This window comes from Macrosteles quadrilineatus, unplaced genomic scaffold (genome assembly GCF_028750875.1).
Source record: "Macrosteles quadrilineatus isolate MER2022 unplaced genomic scaffold, UCM_ALF_1.0 Scaffold_5__1_contigs__length_97177068, whole genome shotgun sequence".
NCBI lineage: Eukaryota > Metazoa > Arthropoda > Insecta > Hemiptera > Cicadellidae > Macrosteles > Macrosteles quadrilineatus.
The window spans coordinates 82,734,072-82,750,870 of record NW_026542598.1 but is presented as its reverse complement, the minus strand read 5'-3'; the positions used below and the strand labels follow the sequence as shown (position 1 = coordinate 82,750,870).

The window sequence follows — 16,799 nt, the reverse complement described above, 5'->3', positions numbered from 1 at the left end:
ATGTACTGAAAACAGAGTCCTATTAAATCAGAAAATATAACTTAAATAGAGTTATCTAATATTTAACATAAATAATTTAAATTGTTCAAATTTACATAATATGTAGCCATGATTAAAATTTTCTCTGTTTTCAAGAAACGGTCAAATAAATAAAAGGTTGGGGTTAAAAACAAGACCATTGTTTGGTGTACTTCCTTACAAGAAGCTAAATTTCATTTGACTTTAAAAATATAATTAAATTAAATCCTGAAAACCCTAATTTAAAATTTGACATGTGTGGCTTGATTTCTTTCAACAGTACGAAGTACATTTTATGAAACCTGATAGCTAATAGAATAGTTCGGTTTTAGAGAAGGGTAAATAATGACTCATATTTAAAAATCTCAATGTCAAAAATGTATTTTGTATAAATTAAAATTGTAAAGCTCATAAATTACTAATTCAACTAGGTTATAACTTTCTCTACGTTGACGGAGTTTGTAAGGCAATTACATCACCTTCGCACGAGTTTACTTCCTTCCCGTCTATATTTGCTGTACTGTTGTTGTTAGCAGCCTTCCCTTCATCTTCTTCGTACAGGGCCAGATTTTTCGAGTAATACCAAATTCCACAGTCGAATAAAACCGCCAGGGAGAGGAATCCTGGAATTGAGTCAAGGATTTGAACAGTTTTATCAAAACAAACAGTTATTTATTTTGATTACCCATAAAACAATTTTGCTACACTAACAATTTATGAACAAAAGCATTCTTCTCATTGATAATAAACTATTGAGAAGAGTTTAATTTGGAACTAGTGTACATGTTGCTCGAATTCGAGCAATTCTAAAGCATTACAGGAGTTATTTCAAAAAGAATAACAGTCATATTTACAATGAGTTTAAAAGAGTCAACTCAAAGATCACCGGTGTGTAACTCAAACTATGTTTATCTTCGTTATTGATAAACCTAAAGCATTCCGGCCGGTTTTCTCCTTCTCAAAATGCCTCGCTGTAGAGGCAACACAGGTCATTGACAGAGGGCCAATTGAGAACGAAAAGTCGTTTTAGGGTAGTATTAGGGCCGGCGCATTTTTAACCTAATAGTTGAGATTGTCCAGGGTCAGGTGCTGACTTTAAGCCTATTACGCGCCACCGTTCTGTAGCTGCGGTCGTTATCACGATTGCGCCTCCTGTCTATGTTTCGTTGTCGTCGCGTCGAAGGCATTAAAAAAAAAAAAAAACAGCAAATAAACAAATTATAGCTACACAAAACAACGATAAATGCACACATTTAAGTAACAATCATGCTAACACGATCAGTCATAGCGACACAAAACAACGATAAATACTCAAGTTTAAGATACAACCATACTAACACGATCCGTCTTGGGGGTTATGTTTACACAAACTCAAATAGTAAATAAATGTGCTCAATGCGTTTCATAGGATTGAAAAATAAATAATAGCAATTAAATTATACAGCTGATCAAAATGTAAACAATTATGTTCTTCATAAGGATAACATGGGAACTTTAACAGCCACTGGGGCAAAGCCCAAGGGACTTTTTCAAAAAAGTAAGACCAGTTTGCAAATCTACGCGACACGCTCTTTCCAATGAGACATCAACGGATAAAATCGGTTAAGAAATGGCGGAGGAGTTCGACCGACAAAGTTTCATGTAGCGTATTAATTATATAGATAAATAAAGGGGGGAAAAAATTTTCTGAAGAGTAAGGTACGGTAGCCTACCGTCACTCCTAACACACCCTTAAGTGGTCATTGTTCTGATGTAGAATTTGTACTTTTATAACAAACTAGCTCAAATAAAATGGGATTTTAATATAATTTCACTAGACTTATCCTATTGCAAAATCTATAGCCTGTAGGTGTGTTCTCACATAACTGTTCCTTAAAAATGGCAACAGCTGGTCCGGGAGATATATATGGGATGTCTACTTCAGTATCCAATATAGCCAATGATATTGTCTTTAGCTGATAGTGCAACCTTTATATAGGACGCTAAGTTCTAGCCCAGGACCGTTTTACTTAGTGCTTCAGGCTAGTCCTAGGGAGTCGCAGCGTTATCACATAACTTAAAACCATTGGTGATTGATGGGATTTGAACTCAGAACCGTGGGTTCAAAAGTTCTACAGTTACCCACTAGACCACAGGGGCCATGTAGAAGAAAGTTTTATGATTTTGATAAGGCCTCTTATTACAAATGTATGGCGCAAAGATTAAAGTTAATTTACTATTGACTTTATATTACAATTAAAAACTCGAAGCCTGAAATGTAAACCTTCAATCAATATTAAATGTTACTAAACTTAAACTATAAATGGTAGTAGACAGTGTTGGATTTACGACTATGCTGTGGATTAGGACCGGATACTGTACAATAAACGCCACGATCGCTCCTGGCGATGGTGATGTTCCCTTGATTGCGGGAGATGTTTAGGATTTGTCTTCAATCGCGGGGAAAGATGATTATATCTTCTCGACAGCTGGAGATTTTTTATGATTGAAAATTTGTTTCTACAATTAAACATTTTTGTTATGCCTCTATAAATAGCCTAAAAACACGATTTTGTAGGTCTAATTTTCAAAAGTTCCACGGGGAGGGCCCCCGGACCCCCCTTTTACCCGGGGGGTATTGCATACCCCCCCCAACCTCCCGGTGTTTAGGAGGTAAACAGCCTATAACCAGCTACAACCCAAGTTTCCAAGCAATGGCCCCCTGCGAGAATCCATGCTGGAGCCGCCCCTGCCAGACCAGCATGATTATCAAAGCTGATACATAAAAATAATAAATCAATAGTATGTTTAATCTAGAGCAATACGATAGGCCCTTACCTGCTGCTGTGTAGTTAAGGTAATAGCGTAGAGTCTGGCCAAAGTACAACCAACAATTGCCTTGTTCACCACAAGAGTCTCCCCACACCAAGCAGGCTTTGTCTGTAAAGTAAAAAAAAAAAAAAAATTGAAGAAGATGATTTCACTAAAACACACATTTTGTACTTGCACTGTGTGATAATGCAATCACTCAAAAATATGATAAACTGTAGCGGCTATTCAAAATTTTAAAACTAAAAAAAGTTAGGTAGTTGTAAACTTACAACAAATTTAAGGGATGTTGAGTTTTTTCCATTTCACAACGAAATTGACAAATTATAATTTTATCAAAATCTCACTACTGTAAAAGTAAGAATATAGAAGTAAGTATTGTAAAAAATTTGTATACATTTTTTTTCTTGTGTGGTGCACCAGCATTATTTGTGGTTTTTGTTTTTAGGAAAAAGCATTTAGCTTGGATTAAATAAATATATAGGATGGAGAGGACACAGCTAACTCACCTGATGAAAGGTTGCAGATGAGTCAAAGAACACATAAAACACACACATAATAATACTTGATATTTTGCCTCTTTCAGAGGCTTCTTCAGAAGTAGGGTACTTCTGAAAGAGGCGAAATATCAAGTATTATTATGTGTGTGTTTTATGTGTTCTTTGACTCGTCTGCAACCTTTCATCAGGTGAGTTAGCTGTGTCCTCTCCATCCTATATAAACGTAGTCTTATTACCAATGTCAACTTTTTGACAGATAGCATTATTCTAAAGCCCAATGAGTCTAGAATTGACATGGCTTAAGTTTGAACCAGCTACAGATTTGATGGTGTGTTCTATATACATTTGACTTGCATATCAAGATCAAAAATTGTAATGTAAATTGTAAATGAACCCATATTTAGGTATTAAGAGTATTTACCGAGAAGGTTTCCGTAGACGATGGGACCTGGGATGTAGGCCAAGGCGCTACAAAGCATCTCAGACAATGCGATGGACACTGATTTGTCTTCAGGGTCAACTGCTCTGGAATAATTACGGGTGCTCAATTTTTCCCAAGATAAAACCTTCGATACAGGTAAAACTAAACATTCTATTCCCATGTTAAATTTGTCAACAGTTTTATTAAAAATAAACATTGAAGTGAGCTACTGACAGATTGTGCTGTACTAATTTATGGTAAATCATTTTTACCCAGTCAAACCGTTGAGCTACAGCAATTGTATGGACCATCAACAATGTTAGCAACAAAAAATAAGGTAGATAATAGAATTTTAGGCACTAGCACATTCTGTGACTGGCTCACACAATTATGTTCTTATTTAATATAAAAATTGATGGCCCATATAGATGGGATATCTACTTCAGTATTCAATAGTCAATGGTTGTAGCAATACCATTGTATCTTAAAAAAAATACAAGAACCAAGAGCCTAGACTATTTTAACAAAACAAGGAAAATCTTGTATAGTTGACATCAACAAATGACAATAATCATAGGTCCAAATATTAATTACAAAATGATTAAATACAACAAGTTTTAGATATGTAAGTGAGTCAGTCAATAACAATTTTTAAACTACAGTTAAAAAAGAAGGCATAGGCAGGAGCCAAATATTAACAGTATAACACCGCAGGTGTACTAGCTATTTACATTACAAGTGTAGTAAGAGCGTTTTTACATCACGCAGGTGAATGTTGTGCAAAGAGCGGAAGCAAGTTGCATAATTCTCCTAAGTGATGTAAACAAGCTCTTGTGTAACGTGTAGCGTACAAGATTTTACCTGATCCGACAATATACAGGAGGTTACAAACAATATTTTTCATTATCCATTTCACTCATCTTCTAGCAGTAACGTTCATTTACAAACAAAAGCTAGGATAGGAAAATTCTTCAAAGCATAACAATAAGATTCAAGCACACAGCTGATTTCTAGCGTTGAACGTCGTTGGCTCCATAGAGGTATCATTTTTAAGTTAACCACTCAATGTTATCTAAATGGGTTTCATTACCTCACCGAGTGAGTTTTGTTCAACTTTAAATCACTCGTGAAGAAAGAAGTTGTATACCGGTACATCACACTTGGGATAGGGAAGTTTGACATGGCGGTTAGGTAAAATTATATATAACATCTGACAGTAAAGTAAAATATTACCAGTATAACAAAAAGGTCAAGGAACAAAAAAGCACATCACAAAAAGGAAATACCACAGCAATAACATTTAAACTTGGGTCTATACTCTAAAACATGATACTGTATCAATACTTTTATGGTTTAAAAAGTACTAAGAAATCCTCCCTAACTAAATTAAAAGTTTCTTTAAATCAAAGATATTACTAGTATATAGACAAAAATTAACGTTTGTGAAAGACAATTGTTTAGTTATTAATAATTTTGTAATTTTCTAGGGTATACTGACCTGAACTGAATGATGACGAGCCCAGAGTGCGCTGTGGAAGATAAGAAACTCATGACTGAGTAAAGTACGAGGAACAGAGTGAGGTTAGTTCTGCAGTCGACAGGGCAGAATGAGTCCAAGGCAACGAGTGTGTCTGGGATACAACTACAGTTTGTGAATATCTGGACACAAGAAAAATATTAGACACAACAGTCAGACAATCCAGACAGTGTTGTATTGATTCACATGATAGCATCGTAGACAGCTTTATTGAATGGCTTTTAGAAAAGTTCCACGATACAGAAAAAGTTCTCTTCCTCAGATACAACTGCAATTTGTGAGTAAGCACAAGATAACTCTAGTAATAACTATCTGATATTGATTAAAATTTGGTTTAAATGTGTAAATCTACGTAATTGAACCAGTTCGCAAACCAACATGAAAAGAATATAAGAACGGTATTATATGGAGCAAAAATTGTTTTTTTAGTATATTTTTTACCCTAAAAGATTAAATTTTAGACAATAGTAAACCGTTTTGTAGAGCAACAATTTTTTTAAAGAAATCACTTAAATTACGCTGAAAAGCATAGTTGTGTGCACTTAATGGTTGCTGAGAAATTAAAAAAAAAAACTGCAAATATAAAATTCTTATGTTAGGTCAACTGTTTTTCAAATTAAAAGATTCTATTTTGTACTAAACTATAAAAATTTCACTAAAATCACACTTAACTTCCTTTCCTATAGCAGCAAACCATGGTACTTGTTAAAACTAATTTAGTTTAATAGGAAATAAATCTGACATGTTTCAATGTTTGAGGATATATTTTAGTGAAAAACGATTTTGGCAAATAGAAATTCGCTTAGTCTGCAGGTTTGCTGGAGCAGGGGTATGAATAGTTACGATAGTTGTTTTTCAGTCCTACCTTGTTGCCTAGGTCATTGTAAGTGACGTCCGTACACCCAGCATGGCATGGCGAGTAGAAGGTGAGAGATCTCGTCGGGTCACAAACCGGCTCGTAAGGCACAGTAGGACCACAGTTGCACTGACTGTTGCATTCTGCTATCAGGTTCCAACTGAAAAGTATCAGTTGTTGAAGCAAATCAAATATATCCTTAGAAAAGAACTTTGTGAGAGTTTAGGAACACTGTCAGCGGGATTCTTTTAAAATAATGTTGATGATTTGTCAACATAATTTTGATGTTTGGTACAGTACAACCTCGGAGATACCAACTCCTCCTCCGACTACAGGGTTGAATTTTGTTTACAATAAGTAGAGGTTGTGGCACCTTTTTATGTCTGTACTGGCGGATAGCTTGTTAACACTTATACTGAAACCCCGGTCTGACAGATCCAGGGGAATTTTCACAAACGCATGTTGGTACAACACTGTTTACTTGGGGATTCCATTCCCCCAATACCTTTCCCCCTTTTCCTCCCCTACCTGTTGATATATTGTTTGTTCATTTTGCGTGGGTGCCGTGACCTTGACAGCTTGTCTGTTCATAACATGCCCGTCTCAGAAGCCCAGCGTTAGTGTATTTTAAAGCGGGGTCTCACAGGCCCAGGGGTTCGGTTTGTGTGTTTCTAAGCAGGGTCCATTATTTTCAAATGGGGTCTCAAAGACCGGGGTTTCGGGTAGCGTCAGCCTGGGTAGGGTTTCGATATTAGTGTTAATGTATTTTTGGCGATAGTAAACTTTGGACTCGTGACTTGTGAGTCGGTATCAAGGGCTACCAATGTATGGAAAAAATCATTAGATATAGTGCACAGCTCAACGTCCACACCAATGGACATTTTGTGAGTGGCGGTTGTTGCCTACTAAGCAAAAGATCGTTACCTAATAAACATAATATCAAATAATGTGTTGTGTAATGTTATGTTTTTTTCTATCTAATGTTTAACGATTTACCAAAAAGTGTAATTTTTTTATGTAAATTTGTATTTATAAAAATTTTAGTATTTAAGTTTTGTTATATTTGCAGTAGCCTTTTCTATATTGAAAATGTTTTTGTGTCATTAATTTTAGCTTGCTCTGTGATGTGTTATGTGCCAAAACATATTGATGGATAAGGTTAAGTTGTGCCATTGTTGTGCTTAACTTAAAGCATTTCTGAAGTGTTATATGAAGGTTATTTAATAGGCATAATCTTTTTTCTTCCGATTATGCTCCTGGTCTCATTGTTGATAGATTAGCCAAATTGTACTGTACCTTTAGTTTTCATTCATAATATGATCATGATTCACAGTATGGTCCCACAAAGCTCAATAACTAACCTGCCATCAGGATTCCTGTTCCCGTGTATCTCACTGTTGGAACACCCCAGATGAGTGTAAGTGAGAACACACAACACTCCGAGAGCTTCCACTAAGAAGTTCCATCCCGCTATCTTCCTGGCTGAAGGTTTGATTTTGGAAAGGACAAATCCCGACAGAATGACTCCACACGCTGAGCTTATAAGTCCCATTGTTCCTGAAAGATGGAAACTTGGATTAGGATTATATTCCGTTCAAAGAAGAGTTAGGCTCCATCCCCTCCACCTTACTCTGACTTTGAGACGACAGGCGACAGCTGATCGGCTGATTAATACATTAAGCTTAAAAAAGTGGTTGGAGAATCCAGGAATCCTTTCACCTTCATTTTGTGAAAGGACTATAATTGAGGTTATTAAATTTATGATTAATTTTTAGAATATTTTGCTGGCCGTTCCTTAAGCAAGGACTACATTTAAAGAGCCCAATGAATCGTCAAAAAAAGACACTCTATTGGAATTAAAATATTTGGAGGTTACCTGTAATTAGGTTAGCATCGGAAGCCGTCAGGTGAAACTGTGTTTCCATATACTTTGGCATGAAGATCCAATAGCCGATGACACCAAACATGTAAAATACATAGCTGAATGTGTTGCAAAGAAGCAAACGATTGTTGAAAAGCCGTTGCAGCATCTCTAGGAATCCTGAAATGTAATTTAATATGACAATCTGTCATTTTGTGTCATACTATTGGATTTGGTATTAGAATTACCTAATGGCCGAGTTTTGTTCAGCAAAAATATTATTCATTGAAAAAATATTTTAATTTTCAACACGAAGGGAGTAATATTTATATTTTAGCACAATCGGCGCTTGATCTCTGGTTCTTGATATATTTAGGCAGTAGGCTAGGAACTATTTGTTAATGTAAGCATAAACATTGAATTATAATACTGCGAGTAAACTAGTCATCCTATTGTACAACCTGCATCCTTTCTGGATGTGTGGTCCATCTCCAGTTACATTTGAATGCCCTGATGTTACCCAAATGTTATTCTCCACTGCTATGGTAAAATGTACAAGGTAGATACAAGAACCAGACCAGTGATTTATATTTGGTACTAGTTTTAAAAGCTAGTTTTAAATACTGGTAATGACAAGAAATAAATTGAAGGAATCAATGCACACCAGTGCATTCATAAAATTATCTTCAGCTGACCCAAAAGGTTGATAAAACCATACAAAAGTGTAGCAATAAATCTATGGTAAAACAATCTTTGCTTATCAGATAAAGTCTAAATACTTAACTCTGGCTGTTTTCTGTCCTGTTTCTTGTAGAACTTCTTTGGTTTTAACTTTCATGCGGTGGAACGCCCTTGGTAATACCCGAGGAAAGAGTGTGAGGAAAAATGAGTAGAAAGTTGCAATCACCCCGAAAGGAATCCAACCTGAAATAAATCCAGACACTGCAATTTCCTATGTACAATTTCACTGTAGTTTCTTAACCAAACTGTCTAGTCCCAAATAGTATGGAACAATAAGATTTTACTGTATGGTAATTTAATTTCTTCTTGAATCATTGTTAGACTTTCTGCCTTCTAGTACTATAACGTAGAACTATAAGCACTTGTTCTCTTCAGTATTTGATTTTTGTTATATTTATTTTTGTGTTTTTATCACAATTATTATATTCTTGGGCCCCAAAAATTTTTCATTGATTTAATTATATTACTGATTATAAGAAAATGTCCTCTATAGGGAAGAATCTATTACTATGATCGCATGACAAGGTCTATGGACCCAGGACCATTTTACTTTTTTGTTTTAAGGCTTCAGTGTACAAAAACTGTATCAATTTTAATTTTTATGTCTAAATTAGACTACTTGTTTTTCTGTGATCAAGCACTAACTTAATTTTGGACTTATTTTTTATAACATTCAATATAACGTGGAGGGCTGGATTAATTTATCCGAGAAGGTAGTCAGTCTCAGTCCCAACAACCTCAGTTTATCGGGAGTGTACTGTACATATTTAACAGTTCCCAAAACATATGCTAAAAGTGATCACATCCATGCTATTTAAAAAAAAAACTCTGAAAGTAGAAGAGAAGAGACATACCGATCCACCATGCGCCAATCCATCGAGCGTCTTTGTTGGTTATCGAAGGTGACAGAGATGGGTTGACGTAGAGTTCAAGAGATCTTGCGGCCACCCAGAAACCAAGAGGTGAGCCGAGCAAGCGTATCGTTGAGGAAATGGCTGTAAAAAATAGGAGCTTACAAAGATTGAAGTAAACAGTAATTAATGTACAGCTGGAACAAACAGTCTAAACGTATGGATGGGTTAGGACTCCAGATTTATGGAGAAGTTTTTTTTTTAATTCTACACTCTAATCATCCAATTATCACTTTTTCTGTAGACAATTTTACTGTGAACAAAATGGCGAAAGAATTATTAATTTATTACCTAAGGTTTTCTTTTTATAACAATTAGAGTAAAAGTCTACAAATTTGGTAGAATTAATTGCCAACAGAGGGTGCTGCAGGCAGCACATTAATTCCTTCCCCAATGGGTTAATTTTACTAGATATTCATTTGTCAAAAAGTGATAAAAATAAAGTTTATTTAAATCATTTAAATGACACAATGACCCAGCTATGAACAAAATTTCATATTTCAACAGAGCGAATTTCATTGGTTGATCTTTTAAATCTATGTTTATAACACACCATTTTAGCTTTATAGATTGCCCCTTACAGACACAAGAGTTGTAAATAAATATGAAAGGTTAACCAACCTAGAAGAAGAGGTGCTTGATCTTTCCTAACGTTGTCGTCTAGGTAAGCGATCCCTAGTGTCCAGTACATGGAAGTTCCTACGCCCAGGAAGAACTGCGACATGAAGAGTAAAACAGGCGGAGTGTCGGAGACATCTCCATCATCACAGTCCTGGGCGAGCAATGCTCCCGGCCCACACCACGAAGACGCTCCACCTGCAATGAGCAATCAATATAGAACGAGTGAGCAAAGCTGCCGGATCAGACCACGCCGACGCTCCACCTACAATAATTAAAGAACCAACTAGAAATTTAATATTTGCTATTAACGTAGGATTTGAATTATCAGAATTATTTTATCAGTAAAATGGGTGGAGTGTTGAAGACATTTTCGTTCTCTAAGTCTTGAGCGAGCAAAACTGGCGGCTCACACCACTACGAGGACCCAAATCTAAAATATTCAAAGGGCAAAGGTATCATTACAGAACAGATTAGTAGTTAATGTAGGTCATCAAAGTCAAAGTTTGGCTAAAAAAACTATTTTATCAGCAAGATGGATGGAGCATTTAACATATCTCTGTTGTTAAAGCCCTGATCGAACAACTACCTGGGCCGCACAACTATGATGCCTCACCTATATATAATATACCAAGGATGAAGTTAAATTATAGAACGGACTGGGAATCGAACATGAATCATCAAAGTAAAAGTTTGGGTGAAAGAATTTAATTTATCACAAATATGGATGAAATTTATAAATTTTTGGATTTTCTCCACTGCCACAATTCCACAATCGTATGTGATAAAAAGAACGATAGGATTTCTGTTGGAGGAAGAATTTGCTATGAAAGCAATTGTTCAGTTTCAAAAGTAAAACCATTACTCAAGATAAAAAATAATTATATGTAAACATTACTTTAAGTTTTAACATTTTTTAACGGACCAAAAGTTTTACTCACTCGAATATTGCGTTGTGTTGGGTGTGTTGGCCAAAGCTATCGCATCATGTCCCGGTCCGTATAAAATATAAGGGAGTAGTTGAGAGTAGCAGGCTAAACTCGTCAGGAGGGTTCCAAATGCGACCCATCTCGTCTTGTGTCCCTTGCTGCCGATGTACGCCATTGTGATTGAGGAGAAAATAGTTCCAATGTCCCATCCTCCTGCTATTATTCCTGGAATGTAATGTAAAATAGTTATGCGAGGGTTATCCATGGAGTAAGGTCTTCATTGAGCTCACACAACAATGGAGAAAGCATGTTCAGATCTACACTAGTACTTTGGGGACCGAAGTCCTGCACCCTACCACTAGACCAGCTCGCTTCTACTTTTTACCACCAAACCACTATTTTAGTTCTAGCTGATCTTCGCCTCCTCGTCAAGCTCAGTTTTGTTGTAGTAACCATTGATGATGGCATAGAAAATTGACTGTCAGGGCATCCATCAGTGTCCTTCGGGACAGTGACATGAATTGAAGAAATTTTGGTTTGCAAAATGTTCTTAAACTACCCGTACCAGTAACCCTTGGGTGATGATAAACTAATCATTGTTTTTGGAGTTTGAACTGCCACATTTGTGACCTAGCTGCCACACAGGTAAAAAGTAAAAAAGTATGATTTTAAACACCCTCTCAATCCATGCATGTAACGAAGTTGTTCTTGTCACAACGCATGTTGAATTATTGTTAGACAGCATGATTAATATTAGCTTGGTGTAATACAGCAAGTAGTTCCAAAATTATTCTCTAAGATTTTTTAGACTAGCAACTTCACGGTTTTGGGAATGAACTTGACCTACTTAGATTAGATAAATAAATAGTCAATACAACAAAACCAAACAAGAAAGAAACAATAACCTTGCTAGATGCTAGTTTTAAAATTGTAAAATACTTTACTTCACAACTGAATTCATTATCAATCTTAGTCCAAGATTGTAGTCTGACTTGGTTAAATTGTGCTTCTGAGTAAGAAGTTGATATTAGAAAGTAAAAACTAGCAAACTGTTCTACCTTAAACATAAAAATATTACATTTACAAAAAGTAAACAACATCACAGAGAAGTAAGGTACAGAAGAAACACTCAATGTTACACCTGAGTGGTGTCTAACACTTGTCGCTGGTGTCTACGGAAAAATACAAAACTATGCCCTAATTTACCACAATGCTCACAGTGGAGGAAGACCTGTGCTCTGTGCGATAGCAATTTCCGCACAGTGCTCACCGCTCGGGCTCTTCCTTGTTCGTCACAACAAGTATATTTCTGGCCCAATATACCAGCTCACGGTCGTCCCATAAGTAAGCTAAGTTAAGTTTCTTCTGGAACTTACTTCTCTGTAGTAATACTTAGATCAGCTCAATTAAATGATTTTGTGTCAGGTTCACTATGTTCTATCATTGATTATTGGATACAGAAGGTTCTATAAAGTCAATGGTTCTATCTAAAATTAAGTTGTTAAAATAAATACTGTAGTATCTATCTATATTATTAATATGCTACATGAAACTTTGTAAACAATAAGGCTTTTTGTTTCAAGATTTAACCCCACATATTGTATACCAAAATGTTCGTCTAGGTGTGTAGATTAGCAAACTGACCTCACATTTTTGAAAAAGTCCCTTGGGCTCTGCCCTCAGTGGCTTTGAAAAATCCTGTGTTATCCTTATAAAGAACAATTGTTTATGTTGTGATCAGATGGATAGTTTAATTGCTGAGGCCTAATATTTTAGTTTCAATTGAAAGAAACATGTGCTACAAACATTTACTGAATTGGTTGAAATGAAATATTTACTATTTGAATTTGGGTTGGCGTAACCATAGACTAACCAACACAAGTAGACTTCTCATCCCATTGTAAATTTTGAAGCACGTTTTTCGTGTCTAGTTCATGTACGTGACACATGGGCGCTAGTGTCGACGAAACTTTAATTCTATTATTTTAGGGTTAATTTCTTGATTTGTGCTTTACTGTTTGGTTATATAACTAGGGGACAGGTTCTTGTTTATGATTAGATCGTACTATTTGGTTAAACGAGGTTTTAAATGGCTGTAATAACGGGAAACAAATTGTAAACAAAACACGACCTCTACAGAAAACCGTACAGAACTAACAATAAAATTGTCTTCAGCTGTTCCATTAGGATGAGAAATCTACTAAGGGAGTATGTTTTATCTATGGCGTAACTATTAAAATGGAAAAAAGCGAGAAAGCCTGGACAATTTGATATACTAAAAAGAAAACTGAATTAACACTGTGCAGAATTTCATAAACAATCATTGAAAGAGCTGATTTGCAAACTATGGAAACATTATAAATAATGTTATTTTTTAAATTTATAATTGTTATTTGGACAACCTAATGAGCGGCTATGAGTGGGAAACATTTATAGAAAACGCTAAAAAACAAGATCAGCTTTTGAAAAATGATAAGATATTTACAAGAAATGTAAATTATATCAAACTGTTAAGTACATCGTGAGTATTTCCATAATCTTTGAGTCGACTCTTTTAAAGTAATCGGAAATAATGACTGTCATTCATATTAAAATAACGCCTATGATACTTCACAATTGCACGAATTCGAGCAACAGGTACACTGCTTAAATATTAAAGCAAAACGAAGTTAGTTCCTTACTAAGAGAAAATACATACCGGATGTGAGGCTCTGGATTTTAAACCTCTTCTCCAAAGTTGTTATTGTGGCGACAGCGTATGAGCCGATGGCTAGTTGGTTTAGACCCACCAATCCAAATAGAATCACGTACGTTTTTTTGCTGGCGAAAAACTGAAGCCATTGAGGGTAGAATCCTAATATGCCACAGCTGATTTGTTTTTCACAATCCCTTTCCTCTGGACCTGGTAAAGAATTTGTGATGTGTACAAAATTTAAGAAAAATATTTAATCTCTAAAAGGTATTGTACATGTTTCTACAGAGTAAATTGTAAGATTACTAGAGTAGACTGAACGACTGAACAACAATTGACTGATAGAAAATGTAACGTATATAGCAGCTGTTGTATTCAATATATATTTTTTTACTATAAATCATTATCACTTTTGCGCTATTTGATTAATTCTGTGTAATATCATTGATAAATTATTAAATTGATTTCAACAATCTTTGTCTGCTGGTATACGGATGTCCTATGTCTAGTTGCAAGTGGATACATCCTGTATTTGACATGATAATTATCAAAGTTTCTTTTACAGAACTGTTTAAGGCCTGATGTGAAATTAAATAAAGACTCGCACATTTGGGTAGCCATGCCCTAAAATTATATCAGAAAATTCAAAAGTGAACTCTTTGCTCTGCACAAATTAATTGTAAATAAGGTTGTTGTGCTGTTTAATTTTCTGACAAGAACTTGATAGTTAAAAGAAAACATATTTTTAAGAGGTTTAAATTTCTTTAATTTGTAAACAGGGAAAACATGTTGAAAGAGTATATTTGTAAAGTTTAGTTGGAGACTGAGTAATCATAATACTTTGAAAGATAAAGTTTGTCAAAGTCAAAACTTGAAACTTCAACTGATGGTAACTAAAATATTTATTAACGAATTGGTACAACCCAGAGGCCGTCCATCTCAAGGATTGACTCTTAATAAGGATTCTGCAGAAAAATTAATAAGATCCCAACTTTTTATATCCTATATGTTAAATCATTTATTTACAGACTTTTTTCCCTCCCTGCAAACTCTTATTACAGTAATACCAACTTAAATTTTAGTCATTATAAATTCTTTGCCAACGAAACACAATAATTGACGTTTCTAAGGTCAAGTCGTACATAATTGTTGCAGAAATTAATTCGTAGCTTAATTAGTTCAGTAAGCATCAAGGTGAATTTTTAATCTAAAAATGTATTTTGTAGAGGCCTATTTGTAAAAAAGAACAATTGAGGGGGGGGGGGGTAAAATAAAAGATGAAAAATATTTTGAAAAAGAAATTTCTACACAGAAACAAAATCCAAAAAGTTTAGCAATAAAACAGTCTTTGAAACATGATATTTAATTTCTTTCTTGTATAACGAATAGTAACATGGTAACTTTATTGGAATAGTTAAGCATAATTTGAAGGTACTTAAAATTTAAAGAAAATAAGCACAAAAAAGTTGATAAATTAAAAGAACATTCTTAAAACCTACAGAATATACTATAACTAGTTTGACTTGGCATATGGAATGGTTAGAAGTCACATTGGCACTATGACTTTCACCCACAAGAACTGCAACAAAACTAGTAATGATAAAACCTTTATAAATTTGTCAAAATTAAAAACATCATTACTGAAATTCACTTACTTGTCCGTTCCATTTTATTAATGAAAACTATCTATAAAACCATTTGTCACTGTCCACTTCACCACTTTGCACCCAAAAGGGAGAAAAAGACTGAAATATAGGCTTTGAGGTCAGAGGACTATCTTATCTTCAGAAAAAAAACAGTGACCAAAGCATGTTATACAACTTAATTAATTTCAACTAAGAAACTTCTTGTAATGAAGTCCGTTGTCTAGGCTCACAGTTCAGTTGGTAAATAGTTGGTTGGAAGTCAAAAAGCATTTCGTTTAGTTCAAAAAGAGGGTAAAGATAAGAATTGTTGACCACTTTATCACTGATTTGTTCTATCAAGACCTTGAGTCATTAATGAAGCATTTGTATGAAAATATTAATATTTTTAATTAAACATGGCCAGAAACCCTCTTAGCTGTAAATGTGGATGGATTACATTAAAATATATAGCAAACAGATCAAAACTTGTAGGAATCACATGGTGAATGAAGAAACACAAACAACAAAGTACGTTCACACCACTGGACACAGAGGAAATTAAATGACTGTGAATGGCCATTATGCAATCTGTTTCTCAACAGAGAAGGTTTAAATATAGCAATAAAATACGAGATAATTGTTTAAACTCATTCATTGTTTCTGTAAATATAGAACTATCACAAATATGAAATCAAACTATTTCCGCGTTGTCAAATAATATCTGAATGTTGTCTAAATTTTTTTCATAGATATTTCAAGAATTAGTTTTCTATATTGGGTAGTTTCTGTTAATCAGTTTCTATAAATCATAAAAATATATAAATTTGAAGAGATCCTGTGTTATCAAATACAATACTGAAAATATAATCAGAAATGGGAGATTTTTGTTAGCACAAGCCTATAAACATGATTTTAAATTTGTGTTAACCTTTTAATAATACGTAAAAGTAATAGTTTTTAAACAATGTAGAAATATTAAATGGAGTTAATTTAGAGATTTTTTGTTGTTGTTAAATAAAATCTGAACTAAGTCACAGTTAAGGAAAGCTTTTTGTATAAGTAGATTTGTAGTTAATTAAGATTTGTATAAGTATTGTCTAGTTTTTATTAAATTCTCACAGATTTTGTAAACACAAAAATATCATAAATTAAACAAAATCAGGCTATCAAATAACTGAATACAAGTACAATATTGAAATATTAAATTAAAATGTTAAGGATATTTGTTAGCGTAGCAGGCTTACCTGGATAAGAAAGTGTCTACTCCGGCACAGAAAGACAG

The 16,799-nt window shown here is 34.5% G+C and overlaps 1 protein-coding gene across 2 annotated transcripts; it reads right to left on the bottom strand.

Moving 5' to 3' along the window:
* Positions 1-388: 388 nt before the first annotated feature.
* LOC128994017 (solute carrier organic anion transporter family member 74D-like) lies at positions 389-16,032 on the bottom strand. Of its 2 annotated transcripts, XM_054418217.1 has the most exons (13): positions 15,548-16,032; positions 13,899-14,102; positions 11,213-11,425; positions 10,275-10,469; positions 9,597-9,737; positions 8,787-8,925; positions 8,017-8,183; positions 7,502-7,697; positions 6,150-6,300; positions 5,246-5,406; positions 3,748-3,851; positions 2,836-2,937; positions 389-641 (listed from the first exon to the last, which is right to left on the bottom strand). In XM_054418217.1, exons 1-13 carry the CDS (start codon positions 15,558-15,560, stop codon positions 463-465), a joined length of 1,965 nt encoding a protein of 654 aa, XP_054274192.1. In that variant the 5' UTR covers positions 15,561-16,032; the 3' UTR covers positions 389-462. The 2 variants fall into 2 exon arrangements, with proteins under 2 accessions (XP_054274192.1, XP_054274193.1); XM_054418218.1 differs by lacking the exons at positions 389-641; positions 2,836-2,937 and having other exon boundaries at positions 3,761-3,846.
* Positions 16,033-16,799: the final 767 nt, after the last annotated feature.

Bases quoted from the DNA above. Each gene is read 5' to 3' on its own strand.
- LOC128994017 (XM_054418217.1), bottom strand. The intron at 7,698-8,016 runs GTAACCTCCAAA...TCCATCTTTCAG, and splicing joins CGATGCTAACCTAATTACAG to GAACAATGGGACTTATAAGC. The intron at 3,852-5,245 runs GTCAGTATACCC...TAATTATTCCAG, and splicing joins CTCGTCATCATTCAGTTCAG to AGCAGTTGACCCTGAAGACA.